This window comes from Simochromis diagramma, unplaced genomic scaffold, assembly GCF_900408965.1.
Source record: "Simochromis diagramma unplaced genomic scaffold, fSimDia1.1 OVJJ01000150.1, whole genome shotgun sequence".
NCBI lineage: Eukaryota > Metazoa > Chordata > Actinopteri > Cichliformes > Cichlidae > Simochromis > Simochromis diagramma.
In genome coordinates this window covers 2,853,149-2,869,893 of record NW_024387083.1, presented here as the reverse complement: position 1 = coordinate 2,869,893, position 16,745 = coordinate 2,853,149, and the positions used below count along the sequence as shown (strand labels likewise).

General features: G+C 41.0%; 1 protein-coding gene across 1 annotated transcript; it reads right to left on the bottom strand.

Moving 5' to 3' along the window:
* Nucleotides 1–7,248: 7,248 nt before the first annotated feature.
* ube2z (ubiquitin-conjugating enzyme E2Z) lies at nt 7,249–16,549 on the bottom strand. Its single transcript, XM_040045909.1, has 7 exons — nt 15,655–16,549; nt 13,658–13,730; nt 12,932–13,119; nt 11,611–11,722; nt 11,417–11,529; nt 11,211–11,301; nt 7,249–11,024 (listed from the first exon to the last, which is right to left on the bottom strand). Exons 1-7 carry the CDS (start codon nt 16,104–16,106, stop codon nt 10,842–10,844), a joined length of 1,212 nt encoding a protein of 403 aa, XP_039901843.1. The 5' UTR covers nt 16,107–16,549; the 3' UTR covers nt 7,249–10,841.
* Between the last annotated feature and the right edge of the window lie 196 nt (nt 16,550–16,745).

Here is a 16,745-nt window from a genome sequence, read left to right as displayed (position 1 = left end):
AACACAGCAGCTCAGATAGAGTCCCTTGAGGTGCCCGACTCGGCCCACCACCGTGCATTGTCCTTGGAGGGGGGCAGGAAGCTGGAGCGGTGGTCCCCTCGCTACACCGCTCCCTCCCCGTTTCCCTGAGGCTGCGTAGTTCTGGTCTTCGGGGCAGGTGCTGGGCAGTCATGTGCCACGTGGCCAGGCTCATCGCACCGGTAGCAGCGGTTGGTCCGTCGACGAGGACGCCTCCGGGGCACCGAGGGTTGCAGCTGGCATATCTCCGCGACCTCCCCCTCCCCGTCGCAGTCTGCGGCTCTGATTTGGGGGTAATTTGGGGGGGCACCTGCTGGTTAGGTCGCGAGGTGAGCACCAGCTCGGTCCTTTCAGCCTCAAGGAGCACCTCACGGAGAGTTTGAGGCATGGCCAGGCGGACGTGTTGGCGTAGTCGCTCTGAAAATGAAGCGCCTTGAGGCGACTTTTGTTGCGATTTGGTGCTATATACATTGAATTGAATTGAATTGAAAAAGTCCTTGCAGAAAAGCATGCAAGCTAAGCTCCTCATGGGCTGCTGCTGGGAACTCCGGGTAGCCACGACGAGCATACAGCAAGCAAAGGCGCCCAGGCTCTCCCCCGGCCGACGGCTCCGGTTGGTCAGCTGCTCCCTGCTTTGATCAGTGGAGTGCCGCTGCCCAAATTGCCTCTCGAGTGCCATGGTGAGGGCCTGGAGCTCATGCTGCTCTGCCGGGGCTAGGTCAAGGAGTACCTGCAGTGCATCTCCTTCCAATGCTAGTGCTAGGTGTGTGGCAGCCTCTTCATTGCTCCAGCCACTATGCCTCACGGCTAGCCGGACTTGTGAGAGGTAGGGCTCTAGCGGGGTTAGCCCATTGTATAGCCCGGTACCTTAGCTGGCGTGGTAGGCATAACTGCTCGCGGTTGGGGGCACGGTGTGTGGGTCGATAGAGGTAGCCCATGAAGCATTGCCCTAGTGTCTGTCCCCCGTCGGGGGACTTACATGGCTGCTCACTTCCTCTCTCTTTAATCACCAGCTTCCCAAGCAGTGAATGCTCTCCTCGAATGTGTAGCCCAGATGAAAAAAATCATATTTATTCTCTTTATATTAACTGTCCACATCAACAAAACGTCATATTTCCTATGACCATTGAATGCACCTCTCAGTTCACCCCATGTGAGGGCACCTAGCTCAGCGACCAATCAGAGCCTACCCAGGCCGCATTGACCCTGTCAGCCAGGAAGTGAGGTGGAGGTGCATGGTGCTCCCGGGTTTTTTCTCATCTCAGCAAGAGGAGTGGAGGCATCTACTACTCAAACCGAGAAATCCACGGACAAAAGAGAGGAAAAACTCAGGATTGAGAGGAAGGAAAGCCAGCCTACTTACCTGCTGGAAGTCCGGAGTCGAGTGGCTGGATGAAGGAGAGAAGCAACGTCGGTAAGACGAGTGTTATTCCGACGGAAAAACTTGTAGAGACTTACCGTCGCGATCATGCTAATGCTAGCTCGGTGTCTCACAGGCTAACCACTCACCTTTCATCCGGAGAGCTGCTGCAATTCCAACGCCAGTGTGTGTTGGGCTTTTGTGAAACAGAGCAACGGTGAGCAACATGTTCTTAGCTGCTCTAAAGCTAATTTTTGTCAGTTCACTGTGAGTTTAAAGTAATCTAGAGGGTAATTTTTAGTGCATTTCTCTCTCACGAATAGGCCTATAGTGTGGAGAAATTAAGCACACTGCTTTAATGCCTCTGAACTGAACTCACATGTATATTTTGTTGCTTATTTGCACATAGTTCTGAATTTGTTATGGTGTATTGTATTTTGAGTGTCAATGGTTACTTACCATAAGTATTGTTTAATTTAATTAAACATGAATAGAGAAATATTTGAGCAACTTAGATGTTTAGTTCTCATATTTGATATACTTGAAAATTGAATGTTGTACAACAGAACTGTGAGATTTGATAACATTTAAGATGTTGATGCAATGAATATGAGGTGATGCAATATTTTGATTTTGTATTTTAACCTTAAACAATGCATCTGAAACAGACTGATTAGAATGTACATTTTATGACCTGGATTATAGGCCAGGTTTTTTGGAGAGGACGGAAAAGTCCAAGGACCAGGACGATATTCTGGTTGTGATAGATGGCGAGCCAACCACTTTGAGGACGATCTACCCCAAAGAAGATACACACCACACACTCATACATTCCAGTTACACTCACAAGGACCTTTGAAGTTGGCTATCGCCAGCTTAATTCTAAATTCTTAAAGGGCCCCAACGAGTACTTTTATTTTGTTGAGTGTGCACACTATTTATTTTATTTTATTGTTCTGTCCTCACTAAGCGTTGTCCTCGTGAACGTAGACTCAGCTATACAGACAGCTAAACACTCTCCTAATCAAAATCCAGGGAACAGGCCAATGTGTTGAGTTGGATGATTTAATAAGGAAAAAGTGTGAAACTGTTGACAAAACCAGAAATAAACCAATAAAAATGTTGCCTCAATATACAGTATAACAAACACATATTCAAAAATATGAGCACAATATTTATCTGCTTAGTGAGTGCCCGAATAAAACATCAAATGAAATCACACTCATGATCAAAACGTTAAAGAAACCACATGACATATGAGCTAGCTTAACCTTACTAGCTTAGGTTATACATGCATTCAAATTAAATTCTAACTACAAACTATATCACGCCTTCACAACAAATAATAATGCACACAAGTTGTCTCAGTGATAACAAACAATATTACTCACAGATGATGCCGTACACAAAAATACACAAAAACCAACACTAGAGGGCAAACTGCTGCAGAACAGAAAATACCTAATGCCAGCATATTTATACTTTATCTGTACAAATTGGACAAATACCTGTTATACTTTGTAACAATACAAGAGTGGCTACTCAAAAGTTAACATTGTGTCCAGGTCATTATTGCTGCTCAATACTTTGGCTCCATACGAATTTGGTGTCTTCTGATTCTGGCCAGGGTCTTATTACGAGCCCAAGTAATTATTGCGCTGTAATTCACCTTTATACCTTAAAGCTGGTTACAAATGCTTGCTCCAGCCTCCGAATGTCTCTCTCCATTACGGCGAGGGTGAGCAATCCCACTTCTGACACCAATGTGGCGAGCTCAGACAAGGAGGAGACGGAGGTATCGTTTGGTCTTGCTTCCCGTGAGCTAGCCAGGGAGCACAGCCGTTTATTAACACAGGCAGACCAGCACACCACAACAACAACAAAAAAAGGCGCTCTCTCACCCGGAAACACACAGTCGCAGAGAGAGCGTCACCTGTAACCATGGCAACAGAACAACAAAACATAACTGTCAAAACAAAACCCCGAACAGCCCTGACCCGCTACAGTATTTAGAAAAAAAGCATGGCTTATATACAGTGTTGGGGAGTAACGGAATACATGTATCGCCGTTACGTATTTAAAATACTAAATATGAGTAACTGTATTCCGTTACAGGTACCGTTTAAAAAGGTGGTATTTAGAATACATTTACTTTGTTGAAATAAATGGATTACACGGCGGTACATTCCTGTTTCATATTGTGGCGGGTCATCACTTGCTACTGAAAACAAGAAGGGGCGGGTCTGGCAAAGTTTTGCCAGGGGGGCCAGGTAGGGCATTAACAGGGAAAGGGGGGCACAAAGAAATACTTTTCTTTCTTATTCTCATTTAAAATGTCTAGCTTTTAAAAAATAATTATCTGAATCTTACAACAAACAACTGTTTTGATGGCATATATACCATCAAAACAGTGTACATCACTGTCACAACAGCATTTGTTTTCATTCAAAGGCTTTATGATTTTTCCTATAATGGCGGGCCGGTCTCTAATCAAAATGCCCGGGCCGATTTTTTGTCCCAGTCCAGCCCTGTATGCAGTTCATCTGCAGTCTGGTATTACCTACATCTTCCCACTCGGAAGGCAGAATTTCCGAGTTCTGAGTACAATTGAAAGCACCACGACTGCAGTTTTCATTTTGGATGTTTTTCTTTCCCCAAGCCTTGTCTGTCCCGTGTGTAGCAAGTGAAAATAAAATTTAAAAAAAAAAGAAGAAGAAGAAGAAACAATGCCCATGTTTCGAAAAAAAAAAAAAGTGGTCCTAACGGTGTGTTCACACTGATAGACGTGACCAGAGCGTCAGGTTTACATGTAAAGTCAATGGAGAAGCGCGATGACACGCAACTGGGGGTCCCGCGAAAATTCAGAAGCAGATTTGCGTCACGAAAACGTGCGAATAAAAATATGCGCGTCAGTTTGTGTGGTGAATTTTGTGCATTCGCACGTATCGCATCTACCGCTTGAGTTGGAAACATTTGAAGTCCAGCGTCAATTCGCGCAGCGACAACCAATCAGGAGCCTGGTGACGTGGCTCTGACCTAGTTCAAAGGGGCAGGTCCAGCCAAAGCCCTTCATTCTTCATTCAATATGGAGGAAAGGCTAATAAACGCGGTTGCAGACCACCCGGAGCTGTACGACACTGTTACGGCCCGGCTTTGCTAGGCGACAGAGGATATAACATAAATGAGCCCAGAGGCAGGAGGGTTAGATAAAAAGAAAAACAGAAGGTTTATTACTACAACTGAAAACCGTTAGTGAAACAACTCACTAGGCAATGGGGTGTTTTAAACAAACGAAAAAACCTCATATATTCAAATAACACTAGTGGAACACAAATCATCTAAAAATCAGTAACTAATTACTGATTACTTCCCCAAAAAAGTAATCCCGTTACTTTACTGATTACTTATTTTCAAAAGTAATTAATTGCTTAGTTACTTAGTTACTTTTTAAAAACACGATTTACAACCTGAATAGGTGATAAAGCGATAGATCTTTCAGCCCAATTCTACTTTTTCTACATAATCCATCATACAAAATGTAATCAAATGGAAAAGTCACTTTTTTTTAACTTGTTTTATCAGTTTTAATCTTTTAACTTTATGCATCAAGCAAAAATTTAATTATATGCAACATTCTCTGACTTGAATAAATTAGTTTAACATTTAAACCTATTTTCTACACATTCCAGCACATAAAATAAAATATTTTTTGTGTTTACACTCAGTCTTTCAAATAGATGCAAGTAAAACACAGCAGAAAATAAATAAAGTCAAAGACTCAGCGGCCCTGTTGCTCTATTTTCACCTGTAAAGCAGGACTGCGGTAGGCGGAGGTTTACCCTGGTGCAGGTGTGCCGCGGTCAGTTGAAGAATCCGCAAGTTTCTCTGTGAATTTCCCATTACGTGGTAGCGCACTCAGTGCTTGCTTGGAAGTTTAGGGGGGTTTTTTGCTGTAAAAAGAAGTTTTCTTCCCATGCACGATGGACGCTAATGTTTTTAGTCAGTACTTCCACGCTTTAAACGCTGCACGCTCATACTCTCTCCCACAATCGATATGTGATCCATTGTTGATCTGCACACAGCTGTTGTCACTAACGGCGCACTCGCTTACGTCACTGTCGTGAGACATTCTCGCAAAAAATCACGGTTTTAGTAACGCAGTAACGCAGCGTTAGTAACGGTAATCTAATTACCGTTTTTGCAATAGTAATCCCTTACTTTACTCGTTACTTGAAAAAAGTAATCAGATTACAGTAACGCGTTACTGCTGGTGACCCCTGTTATAGAGTCTGACAGCTGCAGGGATTATATACAAATATTCAACTGATTCTATACCAGAATTAAACCAGGTCTAAATAAAAAAAAATAATGTCTTTATAAGATAGACCTTCTCAGTATCACTACAAAGATTACCAACAGTGGTCCTCACACCACAGTTTGATATCAGCAAACACCGAGAAAATACATTGATATGACACCACAGCCATGCTATCATTGCAAACACTGATAACATAGCATAAATCGAATTAAATCAGGACTTGATGAGACCTTCTGAGTATCACTAGAAAAATTATAAACAGTCATCTCCATACCACAGTTTGCTATCAGTAAACACCGACAGCATTTACTGATAGCATACCACAGCCATGTTTTCAGTGTATAAACGGATAGTTTCACATATATTAGCACAGGCATCAATAAAGGACTACTGTATTAAACACTTTTACTAACCTCAGGCAGACGGACAGGTGCTCTGCAGGTGGGATTGAGCGCCTGTAGTTGGTGTCTAGGCAGGCGATGCTTGGACCGACGCGGGACAGCAGTTCCTTAAATTGGGCGAGGGAAAGTGGCCGTCATCCAGATGCAGCTCCAGGAGCAAGTGGTGAAACTCACCAAACTGCTCACGCTTCTGGAGGACCTGATGGACCCAGGTACGGCGAGGACGTCCTTTACGCCGCTGCTCTGCTCTCCACAGTAAATAGAGAAGGGAGACTCTCTCTTCCAACGCTAGATCGACAGCTGCCATCTTGCAAACATACCGTCTGGCACTACTTCCTCCCACATTTCCGCTTGTAATAATTCGCGTTGGACGCGCATCGAGGTGCGAATGTGCACGCGTCAAGCTAGGGGCATCTGGCGCGTTTTGGTCGCGTCTATCGCGTTCGGTGTGAACACACCGTTATAGTTCTTGTTACATGTGCTAACATGGAGGAGGCAAAGTTTGTGACCTGTACAGCCAGAAACCAATGGGTGATAAAAAATGTTGGGCACCCATGTTTTCTACAGTCATTGCAAAAGACTTTAATCCTGGACCCTCAGATTCAACCTAATGTTCTAACATCTGAGCTACCCAAGACCTGCAAATCAGTTCATAGGTGTACTTTGCTAAGAACATTCCTTAAAAAAGGCAGTTTCTGTGAGATTGCAAGCCTTGATGCTCTGGAAGTTTCATTTGTATGAATTCATCACATCAATATTTATGTTGTAAATGTTTTTTTACCTTTTACAGGTTAGGAAATATTGCAAAGTGACTGGTAACATTATTTTATTCACACGAAACATCATCATACCTGAATATTCTTTCCTGCACAGGACATCTATGGCTATATGCAAAGAATAAGTTAAAAAAATCGAGTAAACACAGGTGTTTTCAGTGGATAGTTCTACCTTTGAATGAACTAAGACATTATGGAGATCCTTTACTTTTACAAACTTCTGTGATTTGGTTTTTCCTTGACAAAAAAGATGGTGTTGGAGTCCAAACTTGAGTTATGTAAGAAAACAGGGAGTTCACATCTAACCACATTCATTAAAATAGTAAAATAAAACCAAATTTAGGGAACAACAACAAAAAAGACCAGTCATATGCATCAGGACTGAACAGCACTTTATTCTATGCTTTTCCAACACTTCTGCACAATATCACCATGCTCAAGACCTGTTGTGAATCCAGGCATTTTTGAACCACAAAAAACACTTTAAGCACAGCACAAGCAAACAAGGATATAATCCCTGTTGTTCCTTTCAGGGCATGTTGAATTGAACATTTTGGCAATCACAAAACTTTGCTAGAAGCAGCTTCTCATAACCATTCGATAACAAAAAGGAATGCCCTATGTTAGAAATGCCATTATGGCAATCAAACAATAGTCTGACACAAAGCTGAGGGCAGAAACTGACTCCATCAACACTTCAATTAAACACAAACTCTGTAGGACAATGGAAGGCAGAAGATAGTCAAAACACTATAATGTTTTAGTCTAGAGAGATGAATATGAGAGAATGGCCATATGATTTTCTTTCTCCTTGATGATGAGACTCGATCATGAATGTCTGTTAGCTTAGCACAAGCTAGGAAACATGTAGCATAGCTCTGTCCCAATATCATATCCAGTATACTCAGAGCTATTAATGCCCAGATAAATCATGAATGGATTTTATGAAAGTTAGATATTCTCTTAATGGGTGAACTTGTTTTTTCTTCCTTATGATTACAAGCTAAATATCCTACCTACCACCATTCCGTATGATGAAAATGTACAAATGCAGTCTGGTTTGGGGATTCCAATCACAACATTTTAGTTGCTCAGACAGTAAGATGCAGTTGGGAATACATTGCATATAAAAGGTGGACACAGCTGCCCTGATGGTACCCACTGGTTTTGGGCATAAGATTATTAAAGCTAGCAAGCTGCTTAGCAAGCTGCATCCATAACCTGTGCAAGTGCAATGCTTATTAGTACCAAATAAGAGCCCAAGAAAACAAACAAAGTTTTAAAGAAAATACTAGAATTTCAAACACCCACTTCTTGGATGGCCTGTCCCACAAAGCAGGCGATATTATTTGTCAGATAAATTTCAAGCCCTAAAAGACAAATGCAGGGGAAAGGTCCAATTCAATTCAATTCACTTTTATTTATATAGTGCCAAATCACAACAAAAGTCGCCTCAAGGCCTCCAGTGACTAGCATTAGCAGAGGTGATGCCTCAGAGATGCCCTTAACGTCATGCTTCTACAGAATCCAGCACTTTGCCACAGCTCCAAGTTGTGTTCATTTTTAAAACCTGAAGGCTGCAGCTTGATTGTGACAAATAGTTCCACCTACATTTTATGTAGGTTTATGTAGCAATTAAATTAGAAAACACAGTGTTTTAGTTACAGAAGTGCTGATAACCTTTTAGTCATTACATCTCCACTCGAAGAAAGTGTGACTTGCAACTTTTCCGTTAAGCTAAGCTGCAGGTGGCTTAAGTGTAAGTGATTTTTAATTCTTGTGGATGTGTTGTGTTTGACACATTAATGCATGTTCATGTATTGCATGTGAATTTCACCCTAACATTGGAATTTAACTATAACATTACATTTTAACCAATAGTTGCTGCCTCCACAGTGACAAAGATGGTCAGTATCGTTGGGAAAAAGAAAAAAAAAAAAAACTTGATTAAAGCAAATATTGCTTTATTGAACAATGGAAATGACTATCAAAGGAAAGGTTTTGGTAAGAATTTGAGCAATGAAATGAAACAGCATCTTTGTAGCAATTGTGTTGATGTAAAAGTACACATTTACCACAGTCAGAAAAACAACTTCACAAGTTTACTCATGGGACAGCTTAAAAGCTTGTGAGCACAATGCACCTTCTCATTCAACTCAAAGAACTTTCAAAAATCGCATTTTATTTTTTTTTAGTGCCATCAACTTATATGCAGCAGGCACAATGACAAAGGATATCAATATCATTCCTCTTCTTCAGAGCAGATCTTAAAGAGTTAAACTGAAGCTATTACAAGCTGCAGTCATTGAAGTGAAAAACACCTGGGTATCGTTAATGTTACAATAGTTTGTTTTCTTGCTAAGTTGTAATGTGGGTCTAAGTCCTGATACAAACATGGCCTACAGAAAAACACCAATAAACTGTTTACCAGGATGAAGGTGCTCATCTGAAGCATCATTACATTGACCTAATGATGTCCTGAAATGAAGGCTTCTTTCAGTGCAAATATGAGTATTGTATAAAGACAGAAGGAAAAATCTCAGCATGTCAATCAAGCATTTTCCTCCTCTCTCTGTGCCCCTTTGTTTCCCCAAGAGAAAACCCTCTCGTTGAGTTCAGAGCATAAGCAGCAACACCTGTCACTTTAGTACCTTGTGATTGTGTAACTCCAATGGTGCTGTGACTGTCATTTATTGGTGAAAAGCAGAAACCTGAAATAACAAATGAATATTAGTTCACTGCGACGGCTACCTTCAAGGGTTGGATAATGGAGAAACAACTACCAAAGCATCGAAAAAGCCTGAGAAGAACAAACTGGTTGGGTTAATTCACTGTCCATACAAGAACAGAGTTTTGTATTCCTTCCATTAATTTCCCTGAATTAAAGTTAATCTAGTGAAAGTGTGAGACAATTTGGTTTGAAAAATTGACTGATTAAAAACAAAAAACCCCAAACCCCAGCTAGGATTACAAATAATGCATCGTACATATTTTAAGGTATTGTTAGTCTGATGTCTGATTACAGCAAAGAAAAATAACATAAAAAAGGCATAATGATGTTAATGAAATTAAAATGTCTCCTTATCTAAGCACCAATTCAACAGGACAATTAGAGCTGAAAGCTAAACAGAACTTTTTGTAGAGGCTAATACACAAGAAATATTGTAGAAATCCAGAGCTGCTGAATTTTTTTTTTTTTTAATTTTTGTGGCCTGGCTGAAGAAACAATTGATGTCAAGTCTGGAAGAGGTCTGGCATGGCTTTACACTTAGAGGAGACAAGGCACTGACTCACAAATCCACTGCAGTCACTTTGTCCATCTTCCGCGTTACACAGGATAACTTTGCCTTCCCTCTTGAAATCAAAGACGGGGGGCACCTTCTTTGATCTTACCCTGCTTCAACCAAATCAGGCCAATCATCCTGACATTCCCAGGATAAGGTCCTTTGATTTTGCTTAAACCAGCTCCAAGCTTCAGGCCTCCTCTTCACAGGTCCCTAACAGACAGTATTTCATTGGTGTGGAAAAGATAGAAAACATGTTTGTGCTTGGGGATCAAAGTGGAACATCATAGAAGGTTCAAGCCGTCACTATAACCTTTTCTTTTCACAAGTATCCAGAATGTCAAAGTCAAATTGAGCTTTTAGAGTCGCAGATCAAAATGGTAACTGGCTAGCTACAAGTAGCACAAATCCAAAGCTGCAGGTCAAGCTTTCCAGCACTTGGCTTGCAGATTGCTGTTATTTTTTTTTTTTTTTAAATTATTTTCAGCAAAAAGGAACCACCTCTTCTTTAGTTTTCTGTATTATTTATACAATAGATACTCGATTCCAATCGTATTCCCAAGAAAGACTCACATCGTCTTCCGTGATGTTGCTCTGATGCAGCAAAACAAACGAAGATACACAAAAAAAAACCAGTTCTCTTGTCTTTAGTTTTCGGCTATAAGTCTAGCACTGTCCAAGAAGTCAGGGCTGTGAGCTGCCCTGACTGTCAGGGTCTGTCCCTGAAGAGCTGGTGTCTGAGTCAGAGTCGTTGTCATTGTGGTTATCCTCTGCCAGGTTTTTCTCTCGCAGTCGTCTGTGGGTTGCGCCGAGACGAGCCAACAAGCCCTGGTAGTCGAAACGGCCACGCTTCTCCCCAAATGGGTCCTGGAAAAAGGCAACGTCATGTTTGGAAGAGGAAAAGATTGCCATTTATAATCTTTACTTTCCCGGCTCACACAGTGCTGTCACAAAGTCATGTGATATTGCATTATTGACATTAAGAATGATTTTATACTGAAAGCACTGTTTGATTAGACAAAAATAATCCAACAGAAAAAAATAAATACTCACCTGCATGTTCTGCCCCTGCAGATGCAATCTCTCTTTGCAAACGCCCTCGTAGAAATCATAGTATTCAAGGAAGGACTTCTCCATCACACTCCTAAAAATAAACACATTCACACGCTTGATACATTTAGTTAACAGCTAGAAAACAAAGATGGAATGCAAGTGATAAAGGAAAATAGAAAGAAGAAAAATAAAAATAAGGATCTCACAACAAAGCTTCAGGACAAAGAACTTTTCCCTCCAGCATGTCACACACAGCCACTCTCATGGTTTCATGGCGGATGCACTCGTTGTAATTCTTACTGTCCCCTGGGTGACGCTCCTGTGAAACAGAATGACAAGGTGTGAAGGATTGGTGGCGACATAAAACTCTCATATATCTATATCTCTTTGTTGACTGTACCTGTTCAAAGCCAGGTTCATTGTGATAGGGGTTCTCCGTCATCAGAGACTGGATTGAGATGAGCACAGATGAGATACTCTGAGCTGGACTCCATGCCGGCCCTGTCCATGTCCTACACGCAAAGACCACAGAAACAGTTTGTTGCGTTCTTACAATGGGTTCTTGCATAATTAAAAAAAAAAAAAAAAAAAAAAAAAATCTAAATCATTGATGTAAAATGACTTATTTTAAGACCTAAAAATTATGAATCACAAATAAAGTTGTAAATTTTTGATAACATATATTTACAAACAAACCGTGGACATCTGACTAGTTTTAAATTAATAACATGTATTCCTCACTGTGAGGAAGTGATCGGCAATCTATTTCTTTTTATTATTAATGTGTAAAGGTCAGTGTTCTAATTATGTTCACCACGTCTGGTGAACATAATTAGAGTGAAATTGCATGACCAATAGTGGGAGAGAGAGAAAGCATTTCCTTTGTAGGATCTTTTCAGTTTTCAGTCACACTCTAAAAGAAAGAGAAAAAGTCCATCTAATGCAGGGGTGGGCAACTCCAGGCCTCGAGGGCCAGTGTCCTGCAGGTTTTAGCTGTGTCCTTGATCCAACACAGCTGATTCAAATGGCTAAATTACGTCCACAACATGTTTTGTAGTTCTTTAGAGGCCTGGTAATGAACTAATCATTTGATTCAGGTGTGTTGACCCAGAGTGAGATCTAAAACCTGCAGGACACCGGCCCTCGAGGCCTGGAGTTGCCCATCCATGATCTAATGGCTCAGACCAAGGATTTGTCCACTGTCACAAACAGACAATATCCAGCTTTTTGTCTCAAGTGTCTGACCAATAATATTGGACTAGCACATGCCTAATGTACGAGTATTCGACAGACAACAATCCCTACAAATAAGTATTTTAAGTGTTTTTCCTTTTCTTTTTAGATTTTGGGTTGCTAGTTAGACAAAACAAGGCATTCTGAGATATTACTTTGAACATCGAGTTTTAACTATTTACACTAATTCGAGGTTTTGCTAGTTTACTCACTGATCACTAGCTGGTCTAAAAATAACCTCTGCATTGGGCAATGTTTTTGTTTGGGCATTTTTGCTTATTTTCCTCAATTTAAAAAAAAAAAAAAAAAAAAAATGTAACCCATGTAGAGTGCAAATTGAATATGTTGACCCAGACTTTTTCTTTTTTATTTATTTATTTTTTAAAATAGCCTGCTTATGGCCCAGCTGATGAACAGAAAAATATGCAGTGAACATGGTAATTCTTCATGAGTTCCCTTGGAGACTAAAGTTAGAAACCATGACTCACCCCAGGATGCTGAGGCATACTTTGCCATTGCGGTAGAAGTTGGGATTGAAACGGACAGTGTTGTGCCCAGTGGTGATGAGCTTGACCCGTGGTGGATGAATTGGATAGTCAGGGGGACAGCGGAACAAGAAGAGGAAGAAGCCACCCTCATATGGCGTGTCAAATGGCCCTGTGATTAGGGCATGGATCTGAAGTCATGAGGCACAGGAGTGGGATTAAAGGATGAGAGAAAGACAGGATGGGGATTGATAAGGTGATCTAAAACGATGTCTATAGGCAGAGAGGAATGCTAGGGAAGAACAGACCAATTAGCAAAGAAATTTAATCTAGAAAACAAATGACTCGTGCTGAGTCATTATCAATTTTTTTGACTCTGATCTAAAGGTTTTTCTCCATTAGTAAATGGTTGCTGTCAGCACCGGTACAACTCCAGTTGAATGGAAAACACCACTGAGGTAGTCACAGTTTAAAGGACTCTTCACTTCGCTGTTTTGCACTTTTTACAGCTATACCACTTCTTTCATTTTTTATTTTTTATATACTGCGCCAAATCACAACAACAGTCGTCTCAATGTGCTTTCAGTACTCCAGAGGAAGTCCAGTGCTGATCCTGATTTGCATCAAGCCCAGGAATAAGAAGCCTAGTGAAATCTGATTGGCTATCAAGTTAACATGTTAATGATGTCAAAGGTTGGTAAATCTTTCAGACTGTACTTTGCCTTTTACCTTGGTCATGTCCTGAGGATCAGGGACCACGAACATCCCTGGTGGAGGTTCCTTGTAGATGGACATGATATCCCTACAGACAAAATAAACAGATGAGGTTTGTGAAACACTGAAAACTGGAGAGAGAACCCACAAAGAAATATGCCCCTAAACATTCCAGCAATCCACTAGTAAAACAGTATGTCCTGGAGGTGAAGGATCTTAATATTTTCAGAAATCTATTATAAAAAATACATTTAAGTACAGTACTGAACTCTAAAGTTGCTCTAATGTGAATTTTTCAAGCATACTAACGCAGTCATAAAAAATAAAAAAAATTTAAAAAACTACCATAGTCAAGTTGGCAATTACATGCAGTGTGTTTCTGATAATACAGCAATTAACAGCGATAAACTGCATCATACAACCAGCTGAGTCGAGTCCTCTCGACTTGTGACAAAGACTCATTCAGACTGATACCAACATGTTGGCAATCTGTTTGCATTTATATATTAGACAGGAATTATTTACCAGAGTTGTCATGATACTAGAATTTCCAGGAAAAGACTCAAAGGAAACAAGAATGTTCAAGCTATCCAGCTGCTTAAACAGGTAAATTAAGTGAAATAGTACATTTCATTAATTTGGGTCAAGTGATTCCTCAATAACTTTATTTTTGTTTATTAAGCAACAAATTAATGACATGTTAAAAATCAAAGAAGTGTGTTCATGTATGTGTGGGTCAAACTAAAGCAACATCTTTAAACATAGGCTGAGTGCACTACTGTCTAAAATACTGCTCAAAGGGATTTCAACATACCCAGGGTATCTCTCAGTTTTCTGGATTTGTTTACCGTAAGATTGGTAATCGCAATAAGCCGTCTCAAAAATCAGGTTATCAACTTGCAAAGTTAAGCCAAGGTTTTCCCTGCATGTTTGTGTAAACCAGGTGGTGTTGGCAACATCTTATCTAAAACAGGAGTTTCAAAGGCCATATGACTCTTATTCCACAGAAAACAATCCCTATAAATGCCACCAATTCAATCAACAATATTATTAGATGATGATAAAATTGTGATAACAAAAATATATAAAAAGCATTGAAATTATACCAGTAACCAACAACTGCGAAGAAGACACATGGTTAATGCTGCAGAAAATTATTAATCTGGTTATTTAACACACAAAGCCCTATAAATAAACTTTTAAATTACAGTTAATTATTTATCACTGAGTGCACTCTCAGTGCTGGTGTTTATTTCTGAGGTGATGGCTCTGAAACTTTTAAACTAAGCCTGGGTTTTTAAGTGGGACTAGTTGAAACGGCAAAACATGTCACAAATAAAAGACTCAGTGAAAATGTGGTGGTTTCAGAAAGTTTTAGTTTTTATTCTTTCAGCTACAGACTCAGGGGTGTTGAAGGGTTTGAAGCAGAGCAGTTAAGATCATTAATCCTTCTAGAACAATAAAATTGCTGTAAAACTCTCTGCTTCTAACATAAAAAAATAAAATAAAATAAAACCATGGAATAAAGCTGTATCTAAGAATCTATATTTATTACTGATGCTCATCAGTGAAAGCCAAAGACTTTACACGCTATTAAAACAAAACAACAACAACTTCAGACCCTCTGTGTGACCTTCTAGGGAATGGTCAATTTTCTCGATAACCGATTCCTCAGAAGGCAACGATTTAACACCTGCTGGTCTCTAATCTCGAACTTGACCTGCTCTGGGGGAGGTTAAATTCACAGCATAAATTACCATGGCGACAAATTCTGGTACGAAGTTAACCCGAAAACAGATAGTGAACAGAAGAGCCAAGGTTAACCCTGTAGTTACCTGGGTCAGACGAAATCTCGCTTCTTATTACAGACCTCTAGTTTCCCAAATGTCTCCGTCAAATGTGACGTTTTAGATGCTGTTAAAAACTTTACGGAAAGATTTCACTTTCGATTGCAGGTCTAGATTACCTAAATATTCCCACCTCCGTCAGAGTTCTGTGTTTCCTAGAATTACCTCTTTATCCTCAGGATGCACTGCTGGGAAGCTTTTTCGTTGTCCCAATCCGTGCTAAGAGTTGGGTCCCAGGAAGTGGCATTGATTTGAGATAGGAGGCCCGCTCCTGCCGCCCCTAGCCCAACACCGGGGAGAGGCGAGGAGGCATGCAATGTGGGAGACACGGCCACGACGGGTGGTGAAGAGCCGGGAGTCAATGTGTTCCCAAAACTGACCGGGGTAGCAGTGACAGCGGACATAGGGGCCACCACAGCTGTTAGGCCACTCTGCGCGGCGACAGCAAGAGGCGGAGAGGTCGGGTTGGAGCTGGAGTGCACACCGCCAGTTGCCGACATTCCCACCGGCAGAGAGTTAGACAAAATCGGAAGCTGTGAGGCTCCGCTCCCCTGTCCCGTAGTAACGTCTAAGCCTAGGGCACTGCTGCTGGACTCATCTCCAAAGCTGTCCGCCATGGCCCACAAGCTAGCAAGCTACAGTAAACCCGTTGGTGTTGAGGAATTTATATTTTTCTCCCGCGCAGCATTGACAGTAGAGTTTCAAGTTACCTGCTTCCTTTGTTGCCCAACGCAGATCAGACAGCAAAGAAACCGGGCAGAGGCGAGGCCAGAAAGCAAGGCAATTCTTCCCAAGACATAATGGATATTTATCGTTAGCTTGACTGTTAGCTTTACCCCCAGGCCTCCAAAAAACTGCTCGGTCTTCAGCAAAATTGCCACGTCACAGTGTTACGGTTACCACTGCCCTCTGGATACTGGTTTAAACCATTAAATCCCCAGAACATTTGGTTTATTACCAACCACATGCCTACTAGTCTTTTACCATCGCAACTTTAGGAGCTTGTATTTGTCACCAGTTAAGAACACGGAAATAATAAAGCCACGGCACATCCGGGCAAAAGTTTTCAAAGTAAAATTCCTGAAAACAATAATACAAAAAACAACAACAACCCACCATCATTTCAGCTTTTGCAGCTAGCGTTTAAGCAAGGCCCAGCTCAAAACTTCCAAAACAATGGGAAGTTATTGTGCCCTCACAATCAACTGTCCTAGTCTCTGAGTTTTGTGATTCTTCATTTGCAGAAAATATCTCAG

Excerpts from the sequence above, each read along its gene's own strand:
- ube2z (XM_040045909.1), bottom strand. The coding sequence starts at position 16,106 with ATGGCGGACAGCTTTGGAGATGAGTCCAGCAGCAGTGCCCTAGGCTTA. Across the intron at positions 13,120-13,657 it reads ATCCTCAGGACATGACCAAG|ATCCATGCCCTAATCACAGG; the intron begins GTAAAAGGCAAA and ends TCATGACTTCAG. Across the intron at positions 11,530-11,610 it reads ATGAACCTGGCTTTGAACAG|GAGCGTCACCCAGGGGACAG; the intron begins GTACAGTCAACA and ends TCTGTTTCACAG.